Below are 25760 nucleotides of genomic sequence, written 5' to 3'. Positions count from 1 at the left end.
CATCACACAGAGAGGGTAAACAAACTTTGGCCACAGTAGAGAGCTCAGAGAAACACATTTTGGCTAAATTAACTTTGGTTACATCATTAGGAAAGTAGAGAGCTCAGAGTAAACACATTTTGGTTATATCATACATAGAGCTTAGGCTAAATTAACTTTGGTTACATCATCAAAGAGCTTAGGCTAAATTAACTTTGGTTATATCATCAGGAAAGCACAGGAATAAGGGTAAACAAACTTTGGTCACATCATACAAAGAGCTTAGGATAAATTAACTTTGGTTATATCTTCAGGAGAGCACAGGAATAAGGGTAAACAAATATTTGTGTAAAATCATCAGGACACGTTTGACTTTCATCAGTCATAGAGTCAGGTTTTTACACATATATTTCTCTACAAGTGGGTTCTCTCGACATCACTGAAGGGTAAACAAACTTTAGCCACATCATACAAAGAGCTTAGGCTAAATTAACTTTGGTAATATCATCAGGAGAGTAGAAAGCTTAGGGTAAACAAACCATTTACATCACAGAAAAGTTGTTTTCACCTGGGCTTTCTTATCAAACTTATGTTTCAGTTGGTTTTTATATTTTACTTACTTTTGTTAAAGAAAACATTAAATAACAAACATATAAGAAACAAATTTAATACCTCCCCTACATGCCTATTTGTACTTTGGAAAGTACTTTATAAGATTATTTTTTGTTGCTTTATAGTGGCTGTCCAAAAAATTCATTTATCTTTTGAGTATGGAACTTCATAGCACAAACTGTATATCAGGCACTAGAATAAAGTGTCCTAAAAATACTATAAATTATGTTGCTTTCAAACAAAGCTATAATTAAAACATTCTACTGATGCTTGGTGCACTAACTTCATTCAATAGATATTTTTTAAGACTAGCATACCTGAAATAGAAAAATATAAAACAAGACAATAGGTTACATTTTGTTCTTTATGAACATGCATATTTAGTACATACCACAAGTTAGAGACTAGTACAAAGTTACAACAGATGGAACAAACCTGATCTGTAGTTTGAATAACTTTTAAGGAGACCTGTAACAATACATTCATGATGATGAGAAACCAACTTCAAGTATTAATGTATCTCAGGACGGCTGTTGTCGGCATTAACACTTTTACTAAGAAAGCAGAGAATATTGTTACAACTTTCTTAGGTCATCTTCAGGTTAACAATATAAAAGAACACCTTTATACCTATACTAATTAATAACCTAACATCTAATTGCAACGTCCCTTACAATCCCATACCCATTTACACTCTTGTCCCTAAGATGTGCCTGGCAACGGTCAGTTGCAAACTATCTCTTTGTTAACCTGAAGATGGCCTAAGGTCGAAATATTGTTTTCTGCTTTATAAGTGTTAATATCCACACCAGCTGTCCTGAGATACATTGTAACAATACAGTATTCCCAAAAAGATACTGTTTAAGAGAATCTCTTAAAATGTATTTTACCTGCACCTTCCAGGATATGGCTCCCTGAATGAAACTGTCTGGAATAAATCTTGATCGATTACGTTCTTTTTTTTTACTACCAAACGAGGGTATAGCTGTATAAAAAAGCAGAAAAAATTATAACTTTAAAACCACATTTCTGTATTTACATAGACACACCCACACATCTTAACTATAAGCCTAAATCTACAACTGTAACTTTTAAGTGAACTAAAAAAATATGGAGGTAAATTTCTAACAATAGGAGATTAAATCAAAGTAGTCGATGATACGAATTACAACATACAAAATTTGGGCCCAGTGTCCACTGTGGTATTACTGACATGGTCCGTTGCAAGATCTTTCAGCCATTCAAATCTTGTTCTTTGGATCATGGTAACAAACTTTTCTGACTGATGAGCTGCCTCTTCTGCATTGATGACTGTAAAAAAGGTAGTTACAAATAAACATTCAATATAATTTTCCAACATCTACATTACTCTAAAACTTTTATACAGAACAAGTGACATACTCAATCAGCCAAAGAGGTTACAATATTTTAAATTACACAACAAACACGTGTAGTAGCAGGATAACTAAGAAAAGTCATATAACTATTAATCCTTAACGGACGAGTGGTGGGTCAAAGGCAGTCACCATATTTTTTTTTACTCCCATTCAATATTCTATTGAACTATTAAGAATTTATCTCTAAGTTTAGGACCAAACTTATAATTCAACTTTTCATATTATAATTTATTTAAGTAAATATTAAACAAACACACCTAATAATCAATTTATGTGTGTCACGTGGTATTCTGAATTTAGCACCAACTCAAATTAGATGTTTTTGATGTCAAATTACAAAGTTTATAGTTTTGTATCAATTACGAACTCAAATGATTAATATTGATAAGCCAGAATATAAAATAAGAACCAATTATCTTTTATATTTGCTGAGATATTACTATATTCAGTGAATCAGACACAATGGCTCTTCTGCTCACCTCTTTCCATTTTTGGAAATGGTACCTTATATACACACGTACTGCTATACATGACATGTAAAAAACCAATTGTAAGTCAGAATGTCCCTTTAGTAATTTTCTCAAACATTTTCCTTCCTTTCCTTCAAGATGAGCTGGTCAGTTGAATCTTTAGTCTGTTCGTGATTTTGTAATTTTTGACACAAATACAGTTTAGTTATTAAACTTCAAATGGAATTCTGTGGTATTAGTGAAATATTTTATGAGTTTTTTATTATTCAAATGTACATACAAAACCTAAAAAAAAATTATTTCAATTCACATCCTCCACATGCAAAAGTTCTTAAGACTTGGCATGCTAAGACAAACAGCAATGAGTACAAAGGTCATAACTAGAAGAGATAATTGTTTTATGTCTTATCTACTGTTTTATGTTTTAAAAAATACATTTAAGAACTTGTTTCTGAATAATACACACACACACAATTAATAATAACTGAAAAGTAACTATTTACCAACATCACTAACACACAGCTAAGGAAGGTCACATTGTAAAAACAAAGGTCAGTTTTATTGGATACAGTAAAATGAGTGCACACATGCAGTGCGTCATTGTAACTTCTCTATTGTTGGCCCAGCACAACATTCTACGTCCCCATGCACGACAGCACACAAGTCCATTGTCAGAGTCTCCCACACCTGAGGCCCACAAAAACGCTAGTTGCTGTTGTCACCCACAAACAGGTAAGGTGAACTTGTAATTATATTGCAGAGAAAAGTTTCACAAAACTCAACTGCCAAAATAAAGCACCATGAGTTAAGTGATAAACACAAAATAAGTATATGATTAAACAAATTAAATGAAGTTGTACCTTTAAATGGCAGCCATCATCGACTGGTGCTGCTACCTACAACATTCATGCTGTTTTAGGGTTAAATAAACCACTTTTTGAGGAAAACAAAGTCAAACATGCAGTAATAAATAGATAAAAGACACATCTGAACATTGCCAAACAAAACGTGTAAGAGTGTAGATGGAGTCACATGAACATTCTATGGTACTGATGGTTAATTGATGATGGATGATGAGTTACAGGAGACACACATTGGATAAGGCTTGTGGCACGTATAAAGGAAAAGTCTGCATTTAGAGGTTAATACTGAATGAGAATAGTTAATATTGTGGGAAGATAAGTACAGTATTAACATCAGGAAAATTATGAATGATTGATAAGAACAGTCATTTGGATAGATTGTTTAAAAAAACCATAACAGATGAAACACACTAAACAATAAAGCATTTATTTCATATCAACCTTACCTTTTGCTAGGAGAAAGTCAACAAAAGACTTGGACTTTGGAAAAGTTCCATCAGATGGAATTGGAGGCCCAAAAGCTGGGACTTCTTTGGATCGACTAACAGCCACTCTAAAATACGGCAATAAATGGAAAACACAAGAATTAGATTCAGTGACAAATTAAATATTGAAGGCAGAAAGAAAATAATGCACAGTTAATTATTATTAGAGCAATTTCTTAGAAAAGGTTTAATGAAGACATAATGTTGTAAAGTATTAACATACGTTTTCAAACATGGTTGTTACCTCCCATAATTACAAAACAATAAGAAATGATGACATGCTAAGACAAAATGTGTCACACTAGGGGAAATTCAGGACTTTTTAAAATATTGCCTTGTAGAATTACAAAATTAAAACTTGCATGCTATTAACATATGGATTATTAACTATGATTTTACTAGAATATGATATTATAATAACATAAACAAAGTGTGCTTCAATAAATGTTTGAATGTAAAACATTAAAATTGTCATTCACAGTAAAGGATACTCATGGTGATAAGGTTAAACAACTAACTACAAAATAAAAAAATGGTTGAAGCTCCATGACTATTTTTACATATGGAATAAAGCAAGAAAAATCATAAGACTTGCTGTCAATGTGGTATCTTAAAACATCCGAGTACACGCTAATCAGTATTCTTATTAAAATCTTTTTCTTTCATTTTCCTTTACCTCAGATCTAAGTGACTTTTAAATTTATATATAAGCTCATTGTAACTACCTGTATGTTGTACTGACAGTGCATGGATCCACAGCTTTCACAACTATGAACACGTGTTGAAAGTTTGAACGAATGTTTTTTGGTGTGAAGGGAAGGGCACCAGGTTCTTGGAATACAATGGTAACAACATCATTTCCAATATGTCGTTTCCTCAGCACCTAAACATACAACATGTACACAGTCACGGTAATTTTCTTTGCACAAACAATTAAAAAAAGATAATCAATAAACCTTCTTACCACAAACACAGATTGCTTTCAATCTAACTCTTTCACAAATGCTTTCATTGATTTCACTGACCATGTGACCCTAAAATGATCATCAGTTTCCATACTGTAACTATTAACAATACATAATGTTTTGTAAATATTACAAAACATTTATTAACAAAAATGAGAGTTTTCTCTTAAGTATTTTTACTACAAATCTGTCACTGAATATATTGAAAGTATTGACTGGTCTTGAGTGAAAAGTTATTTCCTTGTTAAGAATTAAAAATACTTTTTTTCATCTCAAAATTTTCAAATTTCATTTGTAATCTCTTTAAACCCCTCTAATTATAAATATGACACTTTATTTTTTGAAAAACTTTTATTTGTTATTTCCTCTCAGGGGCATCAAGTGGCAGGTCAGGTCCTGGAACAATTATGTTCCCAAGCCCTTTTTTGAAGTCTTCATAAATTCATGGGTGTATGAAGAATTTTTCTGGTGGGCAGAAGCCAAATGTACTGAGAATTTACATTTGTTAAGGCAAAATGATTTCCAGCAGTACTGCAATTTTTCCTTAATTATGTTATGAAAATAAGAATACATTATTCTTTACACATATTTTCCCTGGCACCCTAACTGACCGTTGGACTATAGCCCCCCTTCCCCCTCTTGTCAGGTCTGTCCTCTACCCTAAACTATATATGGAATTGGTCAATTTGACTGTCCTTGTAACCCCCATAAATCTTTACAATAACTATTAAACAGCCTCACTTACTGCTGGGAGTGTACAATTGTACAATAACTACTAAATAACTTGCACTTCCTGTTAACTGTTAGGAGTTTACAACTGTATAATAACTACTAGGAGTGTAAAACAGTATAGTTACTATTCAACAACCCTCACCTGCTGTTTGTTGTTTGGAGTGTAAGGTAACATGGTTGACACATGAAACATGATCTCACGATTTTGATAGGACGAATAGATGGAATACAGGCCACTTGCATCTGCTATAAAATGAAAATACGTGTATTCAATAAATTGGGAAATACTGTCCATAGCATATACACACTTCTAAACATCATCACAAAAAAAAGGCTTAAATTCTAATTAACATACTAATAACATTAAACATATTAAATAAGAAACATGAAATCACATTAAAACTTCAAAGCTTCTGTCTCCAATAAAACATTTTAATTAATATCTAGGGAGTTCTTTGCTTTCAAAACATAAAACCAGTTTAATGTTACAAAGACAGATGACAGTGAATCTAACTTCTTAGCTAAAGACACATGAAAACAGTTGAGATCAAAAAGTTTATTAGTATTCTATACCAGGACCTAATGGTCCCATTAAAAATATGCAGCTGAGAACTGTTTTAGAGAGCCATCTGATGACCACAAAATTTGGGAAGACATTTTTGAGGTTTTTAAAGAGGATAGCAGTTGTATTAATTATTGTACACATCAGTGCTTCTCAAAGGAAAAGGTATAGTGGGATGAGAAGTGTACATTTCTGGTGTTTGTGAATCCTAGAAGACACACACACACACGCTCATTTCTAAAAACAAAACACAAAAAGTTTGTTGTTTTCCACTGAACATAGAAAGTGATTTACAACATACCATACAAAACACTTACTTCTACCTTTGATACAAATTTTAGTTTTTACAGCACCGTCTTCCAAAGTTAAATATTTAACAGAATTTTTTATCTTGTTGAGAAAAACACAATATTCAACTTCATTTCAAAAATATATATAGTACGCAGCCAAACCTATATCACACTTAATTCTAATATAAAAAATTATTTTTATGTGTTTTCTATAATGCCTTTTGCTTCTGGCCATGAAATTTCTGGTTCTAGGAACTTCATTTATGGGGATAACAGACAAGGTCTCCTATGTAAAAAAGTTGGTATAGAGCACTGTCTCTTGACCAAACATTTTATCGTATTATTTTCTATCACAGAGTAGTGACGTATGGTCTTATATAATAAAATTGTCAATATTTCTTTTGTACAGCATGCCACTAATGTCCCCTTCCTGACCTTTGAACAGTGCACTATTGACCTCCTCTGCTTGTTCTTTTGTAAATAATGCTAATAAACCCTTTTTCTGTGACATTTCATATAGCATACCAATACCCTCCCCTACAAGATCTTTCATACAGCATGCCGATAATCACCTATTATCTATTATTAACCACCTAACTACCTATTATTATTATTATCCTCCTCTACTTCTTTTCATGTACAGTATGCCAGTAACTTTCTCATGTTTAAGTTTCAAGAGATAAAGTATAATAGAAAGATTTCTGTCTCATTAATCAAATACCAGTATAACAAATAGCTAAACATACATAAAAGTAATAAAATATATAGAAAGAACATGTTTTGTGGACTTTACTTTTATTATCTAATCCTCCCGCGTACTTGTCAAATCCTTTTAATCTCACCCGCTTTCCGATTAACTCGAGGAATTCTTCAAAGGCGGATCCAGAAAATTCTACAGAAATAAAGCATTTCAAATGAAATAAAACAATTTTTTTTAATTGAAAGATGAAAAACACATATGCTACAGAGAAAGTCTTGGTTGTTTAAACCAAACCATCTACTAGTGAGAGTAATGTTTAAAAACATATTCCTTCAACTAGATATAATGATGGGGGGGGGGGGAAGCTTCTGTTAGTTTTCTTGTATAGTGACTAGTTTTCAATCTGAAATAAATAATTAGACTGACACACATCATCATCTTATTAAATAACATACACAAATAAATTAAGAAGTTTTAAAAAGAGGTTTGTCAGTGTAACTAAATTGGGTACATTATTCTGTGCTGGTCAGCCAGTTTTAATATATGTGCACTAAGCTACATAAAGTCTACCTGCGCATAGCTCTTCCGAATTTTAAACTGGTTATTTAGTGGAAAATTAGCAAGCAAACAGAATATGGTGGCAGTTCTTGGGCTACTCTTTTCTAACTGAACAGTTGAATTTTGTCAACTTTACAATGCTCTCATCCATGCCTCCAAACAATGAAGTGCATTTCTGCAGCAACTGGACTTCTGAGAGACATTAGTTCAATCTTCACTTGTTAGTATCTCTAAAAACAAGCCTCTTAGGAATAATTGTTTTATTATATTTAACTTTGAAACAACTTGGAGAGATTGCAATTATTAAATTAAACTAAAACATTATTTTTAACATGGGAATAGTTTTGTTATTTTTTTTGCCTAAAAGTCTTAATAATGTCCAACAACAATACAGTGGACACCTATTCCTATAACTACCTGTCAACTGAAACAGATGAAATACAATAGTTGTGTGTGTGTGTGTGTGTGTGTGTGTGCATGAAAACATGTATATATATTCATTTTGAGAAACGTTTAAACACTTTTGTATTTCGATAAACAAAATGACACACACACTCACACATGCATACATTTGTGTTTTTTGTCATTATTTTAAAGTGATGTATTAAATTATCATGACTTTATTCAGAATTTCAAGCAATCTTCCAGAAGTACATGAAACAAGAAATGATGTAATATTTGTATCTACCACATACAAATTCACAATTTTCCCATTTTCTAGTTCTGAAAAAGCAAACTTAAAAATTATTTGCTGTTTAAACATCTATACTTTTTCATGTTCAGTTAAAAATATTCCCAAGAATCGTGTATATGAATAGTACATTCAACAAACCCTGACTTCACTGGCAAAATTTAAAAGTTTACTAAAATGTCCATAGTGTGTATATATGTATGTGCCCAAAATAATAAATACACTGTGATGCCATCTACTGAATGGCACAATAAATAACAATCCATAAAAAATTTCACACTTTGGGTGTTCAAGAATTAGGCAATTATAAAATAACTTTGGTATATGTGACAATAATTTCTTTATCACAGAACACAGTTTTAAATAAAGCACTCTCCTCACAACAAGAACACAACTTTTAATATGTCTCTTTGTGAGGGTTTAATTATATCTTTATTGGGGTAATTCGTAAATACACCTACCAAAAAATAGAGTTCTTAAAAAAATTATTCAATTGAGGCTATTGTTTATATCATCAGAGTTTATATCAGCATAATCAAAACACTTTCATGCGTAGTACTTTACTACACTCTTTACTCTTTCTGAATGGTTTTCAATGATGTATGAATAGCACAATATACATAATTATTAGCATAAACAGCACCCATGAAGTTGCATTTCTGACAGTCACATATAATACTCAAAAACAAAATGGTCAGAGAGAAAACTCTTAAACATAACAACATAGAGCTGGGAATAAATAAATCATAGAAGGTTCACAATTTAATTATAACTATTTTCATAAATAAACAAAATGGTACAAGCAGTATTACATACAACTTACCATTATTATACATTTCTTCTTCCAAGGACTGGCCTGACTTACAATACAGTATTCCAACTTTGTATGTTTTAGACACCTAGAGAGAGATAATTACATACATAAAGATATCAAACATGACTTACAGCTTTGTTTAAACACAAAGAGAACAAATTACTTGCTTCTGTTTTCAGCATTCTATTATTAAAATCACAATACTGAATGATTGAATACCGTAATCATTTTAACATGCTAATTGTAAAAATGAGTTTCTTGCCTGCTAGACTATAAAACTGTGACTACCACACACACCCTGCTAACAGTTCACAGTGTTTTTATATTATTACCATGGAGTAAAACCTCACCATCTGTTCATCAAGTTTCAAAAGTTGTTCTTGGGTCTGACTTCCAGACAAACCCAACCTCAGAGATGACAGCTGTATCTCTGGAGTTATGTATTCTAACACTTCTCTAGCAAGTGGTCCACGCTGGATACTAGACCGAAAATGTGAAGGAATTGCTTCTTCCAATACAGACCCTCGCAAAGTCCTTACCTATAGAAAGCAAAAAATGCAAGTGGCTATTTCAGTTGCTTACCAATCAAATGAGTATTTTAAGATGTAGACATAAATAATTTTTTAAAATTTCTTTCATACATTATGTTTGCATAGAAGTCTGAACAAATAGAGTGATCAACAATTGATCATAAAAATTCACAAGAACATGTAGCCGGGACATCACAAGACTGGACCAATTTCACATATTATAATTAGTCCAAAAATCACAAAAAACAAATACACTGGAGCAACTCACTTCGCTTGTCCGAACAATTAAACGATACTGAAACTGTGGTTGTGATGGCGAACAGCTTCCATTTTTTGTACTTTCATTCACCTTTTCCCGTCGAATACTGATTGCTATAGGCCCAAGATTTTCATCTATACCAAACCAGTTCTGATGCTCTGAAGAAAGTAAAGTTAATGAGTTCTACCAACAATACTTTTAAATTTATAAACTCAAAAACAAAGAAACTTTATTGTGCATAGACCAGGAAAATCAAAAGATGCATTTAACAGCCAGTTAACATTAATTTACTAAATAATTCACGCAAAAATAACAGATTTATTATATCAATTAGGTCTCAAAAAAGAAATACACAAGAATAATAACATTTCACTGCTTTTAAACCTTTATGTCTAGATTCATATGACCATGAGCTTTTGTTCCAAAAATATTTTGCTAGAAAAAATGCTGATAAAGTTAAAATGTGAAAGGTTAGATGGCATTATATTGTGAAAATTTCTACCACTCTCAATGTTTATAAACACTGGTATGTTACTTTACACTGATCTCGTTTTTTAATTTCAAAATTTTGTTCTCCTGCATTGCCCCTACACCTCAATGCATTTTAACAGTTTTCTTATATGTTTAGGATTGTTTCAGTTGCACTAAAATAGAAAATTGAAAACCTTATGATATATTAGTAACCTGTATCCTGAAATATTATACGTGACTGACTTAAAAACCTTTAAGTTATATTTTGTAGAAAAATTGGCAATAGATAAGTCAAAGCATCATTGAGTCACTAAGTTAAAAGACATATACATGTACAATAAAGAATTCTTCTATTTCATTCATCACACAAAGCTTACCTATAAGCCTTTCACTTCATTTCTAAAAGTAATACAAACCTTAATGCCGAGAAGAAACTGGGAAGTTTAAAAAATAAGATTCCTGGATCAGGTGATATTTCTCCAAGGGTTTTAAAGGAGGCTGAAGATTGGATATGTCAGCCACTTGCATTTTTTTTTAACTGATGTGATGTTTTTGATAAAGTTGTGATAAAAATTGTCCCAGTATTTATAGGCCTATAAGTTCTTACATCAGTTGTGGGTAAAGATAAAACATACTTTGCAAAGTTATTTAACAAAGCTTAGGAATTTATTGGATAGTCAACATGATTTCACTAAGGGAAAACCTTGCCTTATAAATCTTTTGATATTCTTTGATATTTCTTACGTAGATGAGTGTGAGGATGTATATTTGGTATATCTGGATCTTCAGAAATACTCTGACAAAGTACCACATGTAAAGAACATTCTATATGGGTGTGGATGATAAGTTAACTAATTGGAATGAATAGTGGCTTGATGGAAGAAATTGGAAGATTATTATAAAGAGTTCAGTCAAACTGGATTAATGTTCTAAGTGGAGTGGGTATCTCAGGACTCAGTCTTAAAACTTTGCATTTTTTGATTTACATCACTGAAGGAATAGTCAACAAATTATTAAAATTTGCAGATTACCTAAGATCTTGTGTTTTGCTGGATGTGAAAAGAATGCTGCTGATTTACAAAAGGATTTAGATCATTTAGTGAGTTGGACAAATAAATGGCATATGGGTTTTAATTATAAATACAAGACAGTGCATATGGGTTATCATAATTTGAACTGTATAATTTGGATGGGAATAACCTCAACAACATTATGAAAGAAAGGGATTTTGGTGTAACAGTTCATCAGCCTCTAATTTATTTTTTAATTTAGCACAAAGCTACACAAGAGGTATCTGCACTAGCCATCCCTAATTTAGCAGTGTAAGACTAGAGGGAAGGCAGCTAGTGATCACCACCCACTGCCAACACTTAGGCTACTCTTTTACCAATGAATAGCGGGATTGACCATCACATTATAATGCCCCATCGCTAAAAAAGCAAGCATGCTTAGCATGACGAGAATTTGAACCCACGGCCCTCAGATTACGAGTCAAATGCCTTAACCCACCTGGCCATGCCAGGCCCATCAGCCTCTAAAGCTATCCAAGCAATGTGGTGTTATCAGTAGTAAAGTAAACAGGATTTTAGTTTCTATTTACAGAAATGTGAAATTCAAGTCTAAAGAGGTTATAATTTCATTGTGCAGGTCACTGGTTCAGCCACATTTGGAATATCGTGTTCACTCTTGGGTTCCTTACCTTAGGAAAGATACTGAAGTGTCAGAAAGGTTCCAGAGAAAGGTTACTAAAATGGAGAAGTTACCACATTACGTAAGATTAAGATATACAATATTGTTTTTCTTGGAAAAAAAAAGAGGGGGTTAGTGGGTATCTGATTGAGGTGTGTAAGATTGCAAAAGGAATTCATAGTATTGATACATCATCATCTGCCATACATAATGGAAAGAATAGTATAACCAGAGAACAAAAACATTGATTTTGGAAAGATTGGAGTCATCTTCAGCCGAGTTGGTTTTATTTTTCTATCAGGTGGTTGACCTGTGGAATGGGTTGCCATGAATTTATATGAGCTGGTTTTTATTTTTTTAATTTGTTTATTTGATAATTTTAGTTCAGTTTAGAAGATGGGAAAACCAAGATAGACCAACAGGTCACTTATTGCTCCTCTATATTTATGTTAATTATATAAATGGACATTAAAATGTATAGTTCTTCTCTTTTAACAGATAATCATTTAGAACTGAAAGTAATTTCAGTTTTTCAAACACAGGAGAATTCTAATACATTTCCAACCAAAAGACTGGACAGTTGGGTGAATGTGCACAAGAAGTTGTTTATCTGAGTTGTGAGAAGCTATTGAACAAGTTTAATTTATTGATAAAAATTTATAATCCAATAGCAAAAACAAATTTTAAATAGCCATACATTATTCAGTATCTTAAAACTTACCTCACTTAAAAATATTTTTCTTCAAAAATCGATTTCACTCACTTATCATTAATTCTATTCACAGATATTATGATGAATATCCAACCATCCCCACTTGCCATTATTACAGACCAAAAAAAGAGAACATCAAGAAACCTTTGAAATAAAATGTATGCTTTGAAGTCACAGTAATTACTAATATGTAATGTGCTTGGTAATTACACTCTACTTACTGTTATAATATCACTAAATGTAAACTTTAGTCTTATTATAAAACTGACTACTTGGAAAACAAAGATATTTATAAAAAGGTGAAGTGATTTCTTTTTAAACTTGAACATCCAGCTGTAAACCTTGTTTACCTCTATCAATTTTTTTTAACATTCTCTTTAATATTCATTTTGTTTTATACCAGTTTAAACAAAATACCATATTAAACTACACTTTGGGCATTAAACACTTACCCTGATTTAAAAAATACTGCCTGTAGTAAAGGGCTCCAGTGTCAGTTTTTTCTATAGGGAAGGAAAAACGTTGATATGGACAACAACGCTTCTTCCACCTGATGCTATCAGTTTTTTCAAGAACTGATAAACCATATGCTGACAAAGGCCTATAATAGGTAGTTGAACCAGAAACAGTTGTTGATGAATTCTTCTGGTTCAGTCTGTGACTTAACCTATTTAAACTAACCATTTTCACCTTTTCACCACAGAGCTCATTCCGAAAAAAAGAACAACTCAGAACAAGGTCGTTGCAACGTCCGTCTCCCGGATCCAGATATTTCATCAAAACACCCCCGTCTCCGCCGTGACTGTACTGCAGTTTGCTTATCACAGATGCTGCAGAAGCACCAGTAGAAGTATTGCACCTGCGAGTTACCAACTTGCACACTACTGTAGCAGCAGTGCTCAAATCAACACCAATGCTTTGACAATCATAGTGAGCAAATGCTTTTTTCCTCATTTTCTCTTCAAGTCTGCAGTCAGAATCTAGCGACACATGAGAACCATGTGTCCCCAAGTTTGTACTTGTATCCACTTTATTTCTCACTTTCTTAAAAAATATTGTCTCTGCATTGAGCATTTTGACTTTCTCTCTCATGTCCCATAATTTGTACAGTTTTGATTTCAGGGTAGGGCTCTGGCAATCTTCTAAACTACCTGTACTGTGAACTAAAGTATTCGAGGCATTCTGGGAAGCTGGAGGAGGGTCAACTTTACCAATCAAAACATCCTGTAACCTAGCAGGTCCATCACTTCTCTGGTCAGTATGACCAGGTTTAAACTCTTTTAGCATGGAGAAGAAACCTTCATTTGCACCATTTTTTACACCTAAAGATGAAGTGCTACCAAAGTTTCCATGAGCACTCACTGTTCTATCTGAAAACCTTTCTCTTCTGTGCTCTATCTCCAAGTTACTATTACTTCGGTGTAATGAAACCTTACACCCAGGTCGTTGTGTGGTAACTGATACCTTATTCATTCTTTCACTGAGAGTTCGGTGTGGGCCATCGTTCTGAAGATGGGGATTACACTGTATCAGACTTCCAGACGTTGTACGTATAGTACAATTTTCAAAAGATTGTTTTAACTGTGAGGTTTGTAGTTTAATGGGCACATTATTTGTTGTATGCAAAGGTTCACTTATCTGAGTCATACATCCGTTCTTATACACATAAGCTGATCTACAAATTTCTTTGTAGTATTCTGCAGTGCAAGCACGGAGTACATCTGATGTCAGCTCATCCTTCGTGGGAAAACTGCTTTCTTCTATTGTACTGGGAACATCAGCCATGTCACTTAGAATATTATTTTTGGTTCTTTATTACTATTCTGCAGTGATTGAGCAAAGGAATTGTAATAACACCCAACTTTCTAGCAGCCACAGACACACTGAGAGACTGCATCATAAGTCTTTGACTCATGCCAACAGAACATCATTTATTTGAAGTTGACTAGCCATCTGGAATGAATAACAAGATATGGATGGTTAATCTTCACTTTTGAAGGCAACAATCACATTTCAGAGTAAAAACACTAAACTCAATGGTACAAGAGAATCATGAAGCTGAGCATTATACAGAACTGGAACATCTGATTAAAAAATTGCCAGTGCTCTGAGCAGGAAGTAAAAAAAAATTGTCTCTCTGTTAACCATGCAGTAGTTTTAAGGTAGAAAACCTATTCTGAATAGCAGGAAAGAACAGTAATCAGCTATAATCACTCTTGTAAACCCATGGTTATTCAAAATGCTTAGCACACATAAAACAAAATCTACAGATTTAAGAATAAAGGTTCATATACCCTGAGGAATTTAATGATATTGTACAAGCCACACATATTCTAAAACTACCTTTACACTGAACATCTTACATAAAAATATTATACCAAATAAAGTAAAGAAATATTCCACTTTTAAACAGCTTGGTGGCTTCTTAGCAATCTCATAGAAGAAAATTTTCACAGTGGATTTGTTAAACGAAATGACAGATTTACGTAACTATGAAGGTTAGTCATTTACCTCAATATCACTAAAGCACAAACTTAGAAAATAATATCCTCCATTAAATAAAAACTAGAAAACATAAAGATTTGTAGAGTAAAAATTATAAATATGGCTATTTCTTAAAAAGAAACAAACTAATATCTAAAAACACCAGAAAAGGTGGAAAAAAATTCAAATTCAAAGTAACTATTTTATTATCACAAATATTTTAAAATTATTTCATATTATATCAGCTAGACTTCTTCATGTAAGAAAACTTTGATGTTGTTGGAAAATAGTGGCTCAGGTGTTAGCAGGGTAAAGTAATAATTAGAGTCCTAGAATCTATTCCCAAGAGTTTTGAGTTATTATTCAGTCTCATAAGACTCAACAAACTATATTACAAAATACTATATTAAATTTCTGTCACATTATTAGTGTGTGTTATTTTGATTAGTAAAAGTACGAATTCAAAAGGCTGTGGTCACCTTTCACCATGCTCTCTCGCTGGCTTGAATGAATAAATGTGGAAGAATGATATTAAAATGATGACACACAGTTTAAAAATTTTGAGTCTTGTTTCAGAATGTGAGTTAGTAATCTTAGACACAAAAATAAAGATTTGTACACCATCATGGTTGAGACAGGTTTCTTAAGAGTGTCATTTTTTTAAATTCTGAATTTATAGTACAGAGCCAGAGGTTCCTAAAATATCAAAAAGAACAGCTGTGACACTAAAAATATCAGCCAGGATAAAAAAATACATAAACCACAAAAATATATAAATGATAGCCCAAGCACTTTCAAAATATGACCCCTCTGACATTCCGACACTCAGTTACACAACCCCTTTCAAACATGTGGTCAGCTTCCGGTCAGTTACCTCTTTCTTTGTGAACCTGACGATGACCGAAGAAGGTCGAAACACTGTTCGCTCTTCTATGTAAAATATTTTCTCAACCCAAACAAGCCATTTTTGCATATAAATTTCTCAACAAGTGGGTTTCTCGAGATGTGTATTTTATTTAAACTAAGATGAAATGCTCCTCTATAAACTTGTTTTCAACCAGGTATGTTATGCAAGATTACAACAGTTCTCTTATGTTTTAATATCTTCATCTGAATGAACTGTTAATATGTGAAAATGTTTTAGTTCCTGTAAACATGAAACTTAAAGTGGCACTCCTTCATAATGTTTGATGCTCTGCCCCGAGTATTTCCAATTCACGCAAGACATTTTTCTATGAAATATGAGTTCACAGCCTAGTGTGTTAGAATATTCATTCCTCAAAACCAATGTTAATGTGGGCTATCACAACAAAGCTCCTGTAATGCTGCATAGAAGTCTTGTCACAAATGTTCCCATTTCAATCAACACTGCCATATTGCACATTAATTATCCACTTTTAGAAATCAAAATCAACTCGTATCAATATGATATTTTGTAAAATGTTGATGCACTCAGTGGGGCAGACGTTGGTTTGGATACAACACTCGATGTACAAGGTGTTCGGAAAGTCACCGTGCAGTTTTGTAATCATATGTTATTATATTTCAGGAATGTGTGTGGCTCATCAAACACGTATTCCAAGAAGGTGGTAGATACACAAATGTGGTGTGACAGCGATAGCTGACTCACTAAAACTGGAGTATTTAAAAACACACTACATTCTACATATGTAGTTTTGGCATTCTGATATCACACATCCATAACCTATGTAAAGTCTGAATTAAGTACCTGTAGCATTGAAAATTCTAGAAACAACAACAATTTATCTAGATGTGGCAGTATCGTTTGTTTTTCAATTTTGCACAAAGCTACACAAGAACTTTCTTCACTAGCTGTGCCTAATTTAACAGTGTAAGACTGGAGGGAAGGAAGCTAGTCACCACCACCCACATCCAACTTTTGGGGTACTCTTTTGCTAACAAATAGCAGAACTCTCTATCAAAAAATAATGAAACCCTATTCAAAATGGCAAGCATGTTGGTTGTTATGGGAATTCGAACCCACAAACCTCGGACTACTAGTTGAGTGCCTTATCCACCTGGCCATACCAGGCCGTAGCAATACTGAATGCTATACCAAACACTTTAACACCTAAGGAACGTTACTAACTATTTATGATAGTAGTAGCATCAACACAGAGTTATACGTTACAGTATACCTAGTGTTTGCAAAGTCTGAACTATTATATTGTCACTGTTATAAAATGTCTCAATTCACCTTGGCTCACAACTATTTACACTATATTTCATTATGATTCCAGACTTTGCAGACACTCAAGTCTTCACAACTTCAAATTGTTGTATGTCTATGAAATATGTAAAACTTCTATTTCTAAATAAATTACATCAGCAGCAATACAAAGACATAAAGAAAGATTACAAGTTACACTGACATATCAACAGTATATCACACTCATATCCTGAAATGAAGCAATTAAGATTTATATACATACTAAAAATTACAAATACATAATATGTATATAGTTTAAGAACAAAGAAACTCTTAGTCCATCTAAATCATCCCTTACATTAAACTCTTTAAACATTACTCTTATCATTCAAATATTTATCAAATTTTTCCTTAAGCTTAAATTAATTGCATTTATCACATCTAAAGGTAATCTAATCCAAAAGCCAATCACCCTCTTAGAAAAATATAACTTTTCAGTCAAAGACAACTCTAAATACAAAGTGTATTTTTGTCCCCTACTCCTGTCATTAACTTATACTATCACCGTTATAATCAATTATTAACTTATTAAGTACGAAAAACAATGCCTTCGTTTATTCACATCCTGTTACTACTCGTATTTTCAAATTTCCGCATCCGAGATCCATTTCATTCGTGTGAATCTAACACGTAATAGTAAAACGAATTTTTCTATCCCAACGATTCGGGTAAAGACAAATTATCAGACGTATCTTCTTTACTATATTATACAGTTAGGCTTAACTATTGAAAACAGGCCTGAACTTCAGGAAGAAATTACGAATGCGATTTAGTAATATTATACTCTTCGTAAATTAGAAAGTATTATGCAAATAAAGGTTTTAAATAATAAAACAAAAGTTAACTAAATCATATAGCAAACATATATATATATATATATTAACCTTTAAAGTGATATCTCAAGCTATTTTTCAAAGGCTTTGTTTAAAATCTCTTGACACCTTATTCTGTCATTCACTTCCATCCATTAACATTTTCCACATGCACATGCCTGTTACTGAATGAGCGTCAACAACACCCGAGCGTAACTAACCAGTTTCCGGTCACATGACCTGTGACGAACACGATGCAATATGAATGAACAATACTTTTTTCAAACAGTTTAATTATATATTTTAAATATATATATAAACATATAACTCGAAAAACAACACGATGTGAACAAGGTAAATTATTGAATTAAACTTCCCACGCAATAGTTGGGAATTTAACACTTTCATTTTCTTTTCCAATAAAAATACATGTTTATTCTGCACAAGATTGGAATTCCAGAAGTTTTTCTTGAAACCTGATGATGAAATGATTACCTAGTTACATAGCTATACAGTGACTGTGTTTTGTTGGAAGAATATATAGGTTGAAATTAAATCATAAAACGAAGAACTACTATGTTTAAAACAACAACAACACAACTATTCCAAAAACTTAAGGCTTATGAAACATCTAACCTGTTATAAATGTGAAAATATTTCAGTGTAATGAGTTGGTGATAAAGTTGATGAATTATATCCATTATGTTATTGTTATATCACAAGTCTGTCTTTCTTTTCTTCTTATCTTTTTTTTTTTTTTTTTTTTTACTTTTCATTATTAAATATATTGGTACAATCTATTCCTATCTTCCACTGATGTAGTTATCTATATATGTAAACAGTTTTGTTTTTGTTTGTTTTTTGAATTTCGCACAAAGCTACTCGAGGGCTATCTGTGCTAGCCGTCCCTAATTTAGCAGTGTAAAACTAGAGGGAAGGCAGCTAGTCATCACCACCCACCGCCAACTCTTGCGCTATTCTTTTACTAACGAAAAGTGGGATTGACCGTGACATTATAACTCCCCCACGGCTAGGAGGGCGAGCATGTTTGGCGCGAACCCGCGACCCTCAGATTACGAAGCGCACGCCTTAACGCGCTAGGCCATGTCAGGCCGTCACATTTTAAATATATACATATTGATCCGTGATGACGAGAAAACGCATTTGAAGAGAAAATGATATATTTAATAACGGCTGGTATGAGTAGAGAAGGCATTATAATATACATTTTGAGTTATCAAAGTTTGTACAAAACCTTCGGTAAAGTAAAAGTGAATACTGTAATAATTTATGTTATAAATAAACTGTGTGAAACGTAGGGTTCTTGTGTTATCACCCATTCATTTTTTAAGTTGATAACCCTGGCAGAGGACGGGTATTTCAGTTTGTTGGGGTATAAACAAAACATGGAAGCATTTAAAATCGAAATTAGGTAAGAGATTGTATGGCCATCGTTATTTCTATTTTTTGTTTTGTTTTTCTTTCACACATTTCGACAGAAAGCAACTTATTTGCACTATTTTTACTATTTTTTTCCGAGTATTGAAAGTTATTGTTCATTTAACTTGTTTAACCTGATGTTCATCGTTTTCCAAGTGAATAACTTACGATATTAAACACCATCACGTGCACGTAAAGTAGGTCCTGACATAATCAGCCGATATCGGTGCTAAGCCTTTGTACGATACCTTTACGCAAAGACAAAGACAGTTTGCTTTTAAATAAAACAAGTCTAATCGGGTAAGAAGAAAATTAGATATGCGCATACGATTATACGCATGAAAAATCACAATATTAAGTTGTTTCAACTCTTGTTTGACGCATGACGCCATTGGTTTTAGGACTGAAGTGTAGAGCGCTAAAGCAATGATGATAAATAGCAAATAACCACTTAATAACTGACACCGGAAATGTTGGAGATTACTAAAAACGTATAACAGAGATCGTCATTAAGATAAAACAAATTCTTCCGGGTTTTACAATGGAAAGCAGGTAAAGTGATTATCATAAAAATCATAAATTCTTTACTGATAACCTTTAAATTACTCCTCATATAAAATGATAAGAAAAATATTTAGAATAATTTAAAAAGTGCCCGATTAAACTCCTTTTAAAGTTTTTAAATGGTAGTACTGTAGGCCTTATCAACACGCTGGTATTTACCGTTCTTTCCGCCTACTGCTTTCTCTTCTTTCAGTTTCCATTATCTCAGTCCAGTTCAATATTTATTTTGAAATATTCGTCATGTTCTTAATTATTTGTTTTTATAAATAAAATTAGAACCACAGGACCCCCTAAAAGTGAGGTTTAGGGTAACCGCTGTATAAGGGGGTATTATCGTGAGAAAAAAGGCGCCCATTTTTTCTGCTCACATTTTTTTTTACAGTATTTTCATGGTTATAGGTGTGGTCGTCTGTGTTTGTGATTTTAGGCATTTAAAAAAATCATTTGGGAATTTAATTTGTCGCAAATCGCAATACTAAGTGACGAAGTATATTATCTGTTAGTCCCCCAATGACATGGCTATGTGTCTGCAGACTTGGAATGCTAGAAACCGGATTTCGATATCCTTGGAGTTTAGAGCACAAGTAGCCCATAGTGCAGCATTGAACTTAAAACAAATAAACTATTCTCTGGTAACAAATATATCTTAAGATATTCTAAAGAAATGAAGGTTTTTGTGTTTAGTCTCGTCAAAACTAACAGACAATTCATCATATTAATGAAAAACAAATTTCATGAGCTTTAAAAAATTAAAAGGAATAATTTATTTCTTCCTTTGATATAAAATGAAGATTGTTATTCTATAGCATGAATACTTTTAAGTTACGGTTCACAAACGTATCAAAAGGAAAAAGATTGAATGTTTTTACGTGTACAGTTTTTCTTAATATGAAAATGGTAAACAGCATGGTAACTCACAGTCTAAATACTGTTAAAAACGAACAAGTAAATTTTGTCCTCCAACATATTCCTGACTTCAAACGTCCAGAAAACCACGAATTAGTTAAACTATTGGTTAAAGACTGGACACATGCTAATCATACTCCTGGGTATCATGAACTAGATATCTGAAACTGGACACCTAGCACTTGTTAAGTACACGAGTCACTCGGATGCCATGAACTAGTCCAGGGCACCAGACACTTGGATGTCATGAACAAGTCCTGGACACTTGGGTACCATGAACTAGTCCGTGACACCAGACACTTGGATGCCATGAACAAGTCCTGGCACTTGGATACCATGAACTAGTCCGTGACACCAGACACTTGGATGTCATGAACAAGTTCGTGACGCCAGACACTTGGATGCCATGAACTGGTCCTGGACACCAGACACTAACTAAAGATACACCTAAATTAATCATGCTTCTTGTTCCATAAAGTCAACTCTGACTTTTAAAGACACAAGTGGGTGAAAAAGGTGATTCATTCTCCCTGGACGCGATTCCAGTCCATCACAGGTTAACCTCGAGTTAACATCTGCTATTTATCATACAGCTGAGTATACTGGAAAAATCGCGATAAAATATTTTTCAAGGACACAACAGCATGTTACAAGCCTCATATTCACTATATCATCCATACTACCCTACTATAGTCCTAGATAAATAGCTTTGGGAACTTTTATCAGATCTCTCACTGGACAAAATTTCTAATGTAGCTACAATGTCAGCAGGACCAAATGATAGAATCCACCGATTTGGAAGCCATACAATATTATCTTCATGATGCTCTGATTTTTTTATTTATTTAAAAGAAACAAAAATAATTTTGTAGATATGCAGAAAATGTTAAGTTATTATGGATTTCAGTCGTATATTGAAATAAATATTAGTACAGGGGCCACTACTTAAATAAATGAAACAGAATGAAACTGATTGAATTTACAGAACTACTTTAAATTAGTTAGTGCTTGATATTCAGGCACTAATTAAGTGTAGTTATAATTAAAACAGTTGGAATTAGACAAATGCTATTCTAGATAGAAACTACAGTTCAAAGTACTCTTGTAAACCACTAACTTGTTAGAAACAATAATACTGCTTTTGTGATTTCAGTTTTTGTTACTTTCTCGGTTTGGATTCGAACCAAAGACTGCTTGCATATCAAGTGAGTTCCCAATCATCTAAGATAGAAAATTATCTCATTAGCACTTGCTGCTAAGTCACGTTTTCAACAACTTAAACTACCATTCATGGAGAGAGTTTGTTTGTTCTTGAGTGTAGTCCTATGGGGTTATCTGCTGTGTCTACTGCTGAGAATCGAGCTCCTGATCTTAAGTAGGTCCATAGACATACAACTATCCCATCAGGGGACCGTGAACAGAAAGTAATCATGCTTCTGTGATAATAAGAAATATTCTGATTGATCTAAAACTACCTTAATATAATTCTAGACACTTTTCGAAGTTTAACTCTAAAAACATCGCTTAGTGTAACTCCCATCAGCCTTTTAAATATTTTTTTCTAACGTATTTAAATGCCAAATTATTTGTAAGTCCATAACTATATTAAATACACAGTTAATAATGACATACAAGTGACGCATAAAAATTATATAAAAATATCACCATTATTTCAGTTAGTTCCACAAATTACTACTGGATTCATCGATTTATTTTACATAAAAAAATGGGTGAATTTAATAATTTCTTTCTGATAAGTTATTTAGCCGAGTGTTGTAAGAAACAGAATGACAAAGTTACTTAACATGATGCAATATTTGGACCCCGATAGTAAAAAACAACATAATAACAATTTAATGTAGTGTGAAGACATAAAAAGTATTTTCTAACCCTTTTATTTTTATGCATATAAGTGTCTATAAGTTTAAAGTGCAATATTGGCGAAGAAACCAGTTAAATTACTTTCGCCCTAGTTATATATTGTTCTGTGTCATTCACTCGAGGTACCACGTGTGTCTATTTACGGGAGAGATTTCTGTAAAATGGGACACACTCTGTAAAAGTAGAGAGCTATCTTTCCCGCTGACGGGTATGGTGGTACATCTTCTCTTACTTCAGATTGGAACGACCAACAATGATACAGGTAGCACCTATGCCATGAAAATAATTACACTGTGCAATTGTTTATAATGTTACCTTTTATCAATCTGAAACAGATTTCCAACAAACAGTTTTTTCATAGCTCTCAATCTCTTGTAAAGTCACACTTGTTGCCGGTGGGTGGTGATGACTAGCTGCCTTCCTCTAGTCTTACACTGCTAAATTAGGGACGGCTAGCACAGATAGCCCTCGAGTAGCTTTGTGCGAATTTCAAAACAAACAAACAAACAAACTATATTCAATCAAAACTAAGCGACTACAGATTTAGTCCCACTAAACATTTGATTTCTAATTTTCTTTTGTCTTGAGAATCTTTCCTGATTACTCGAATGGAAATCAATAAAACTGAATATATATATCTCACGATGATAATTTAAGGGATAAAATGCAATATGCAGAGAAAATCACTTTGCGGATTAAACTGAGCAAATATTAACATTTTTTACTTAATCTAATCGAACCAAGTCTGACTAAGATCGAGCAAAATCAGTTTTCTACGACAATGGCTTCCAGTACTATCGTACAAGATGAGTTACAACGGATTGTATTGAGAAGTCCAGATCATTTCTGGTAAAAGTTCGAAGTCTTCAGTCAGTGAGGAATTTTAGTACTTTCATAAAATGGCATGCCTTTTCCAAGATGGTAAAGCACGATTATAATTAAGTTTTCTTTTCATAACACATCAGTATTAGGTCCATTATATTTTGTGACGAGACAGAGATTTCCTGGCCCAGGTAGAAGTGTCACATGCCCCTTCCAGTCCAAGCGGAAAGCGGGAGGACACTGCCATTAATATTGTAACGTTACATGTGTACCGTGACGACATACTTATATGATGACGTAAGGATCAGCTTGTGTTTTGACGACGTTCTACAAAAATGGTAACATTATTTCAGAAAACTTGTACTTTGTGCTAAAACATGGTCAGGTAAAGCATGATTTAAAAAGTGTTTGAGGCTAGTGATTTTAACTGGAATTTTAGATAAAACTCGCTTCTCCAAATCACGGAGGCGGAAACACGGACCATTAAAATCAAATACATGGGGCGTGTCCCTTTATTCTCAAAGCAGACTAACAACACCCACGCCAGAGCTAACGTACACTAAACCTCTGCCAGATTTTGGGGTAAATAAAGTAAAATAATTGTTCGTGGTTCATAAGCCATCACAATATACGCACGCACGCACACACATATATATAGCTTGATAGCTATGGAAGCAGCGCAGATAGCCCTCGAGTAGCTTTGCACGAAATTCAAAAAACAAAACAAACAGCTATGGAAGCATCCGCTTAATAATTCACGTGCAAACCGGTCGATGTTTTGAGTGTGATACAAGTTAATGTTCAATCATTTAAGTGACTAATCTGTTTAATATATCTTCAGCCGTGGTCGACCGTGGCTACATTTTTATGATATTTGAGTCTGCTGAACATCATCTATCCCTCACCAAACATGCTCACCCTTTTAGTTAAGGGTGACGTTATAAAGTTTTAATCAATCCTACTATTCGTTGATAAACAAGTAGCCCAAGAGTTGGCGGAGGGTGATGGTGACTAGTTGCCTTACTTTTAGTCATACACTGCCAAATTAGGGACGGATAGGCTAGTGCAAATAACCTTCATGTAGCTTTGCGTGAAATTCAAGAAACAAACAATGGCCCGGCATAGCCAGGTGGTATAAGGCACTCGACTCGTAGTACAAGGGTCGCAGGTTCGAATCCTCGTCACACCAAATATGCTCGTCCTATCAGCCGTGGGGGTGCTATAAAGTGATAGTCAATCTCACTATTCGTTGGTAAAAGAGTAGTAGCCCAAGAGATGGCAGTGGGTGGTGATGACAAGCTGTCTCTCCTCTGGTCTTACACTGCAAAATTAGGGACGGCTAGCGTAAATAGTCCTCGTATAGCTTTACGCAAAATTCAAAACAAACCTTCTACAATGTTGACCTGAACAGTACAAAAAAAAAAAATTATAGCCCAATACGTACTACGGTAAATATACCTTCAAGCTGTAGTTCGTAAATCGCATTCAAAAAGAGAGGGGTGAAATATGGATGCATATACCAATTTCGAACAAATTTTTTTTATGTCCCTAAAATTAAATAATTTGGATAGAATTAAATGAAAGTTTTACAAGCTTGCACAATTTCGTCACTACTTATGTTCTTGAACAACAAAATTGGTCGGAAGAGCATGCAAATATTATCGATTTCCTCAAAGCTTCTTAATTGGCAAACGGTATTATCTAGTGCCTCATAAAAACAGTTAATTTTTTATTCCTTCTTGGTGTCTTTAATCTGTTTATTATCAACCAACTGTTGATTAAGCATGATGGGGTTATTTCTCCTTCATTCTACCACTAAAGCAGTTGTTTTATTTTAATTTC

General features: G+C 33.3%; 1 protein-coding gene across 2 annotated transcripts in view; it reads right to left on the bottom strand.

Annotated features, from left to right (window-relative positions):
- Positions 1-18517, bottom strand: part of LOC143226741 (signal-induced proliferation-associated 1-like protein 1) — a 39740-nt gene extending 21223 nt beyond the window's left edge. For both annotated transcript variants that reach the window (XM_076458111.1, XM_076458110.1), the window contains exons 1-11: positions 18378-18517; positions 13232-14732; positions 9917-10065; positions 9469-9657; positions 9128-9203; positions 7149-7247; positions 5646-5749; positions 4532-4689; positions 3768-3874; positions 1768-1902; positions 1482-1576 (exon numbers count right to left, since the gene is read on the bottom strand). In XM_076458111.1, coding sequence (XP_076314226.1) covers positions 1482-1576; positions 1768-1902; positions 3768-3874; positions 4532-4689; positions 5646-5749; positions 7149-7247; positions 9128-9203; positions 9469-9657; positions 9917-10065; positions 13232-14564 — 2445 coding nt within the window. In that variant the 5' untranslated portion in view covers positions 14565-14732; positions 18378-18517. The remainder of the gene's footprint in view (positions 1-1481; positions 1577-1767; positions 1903-3767; positions 3875-4531; positions 4690-5645; positions 5750-7148; positions 7248-9127; positions 9204-9468; positions 9658-9916; positions 10066-13231; positions 14733-18377) is intronic.
- Positions 18518-25760: the final 7243 nt, after the last annotated feature.

This window comes from Tachypleus tridentatus, chromosome 9 (assembly GCF_004210375.1).
Source record: "Tachypleus tridentatus isolate NWPU-2018 chromosome 9, ASM421037v1, whole genome shotgun sequence".
NCBI lineage: Eukaryota > Metazoa > Arthropoda > Merostomata > Xiphosura > Limulidae > Tachypleus > Tachypleus tridentatus.
Note: the sequence above shows the minus strand (reverse complement) of the source record. Positions and strands in the feature narration are given on the sequence as shown.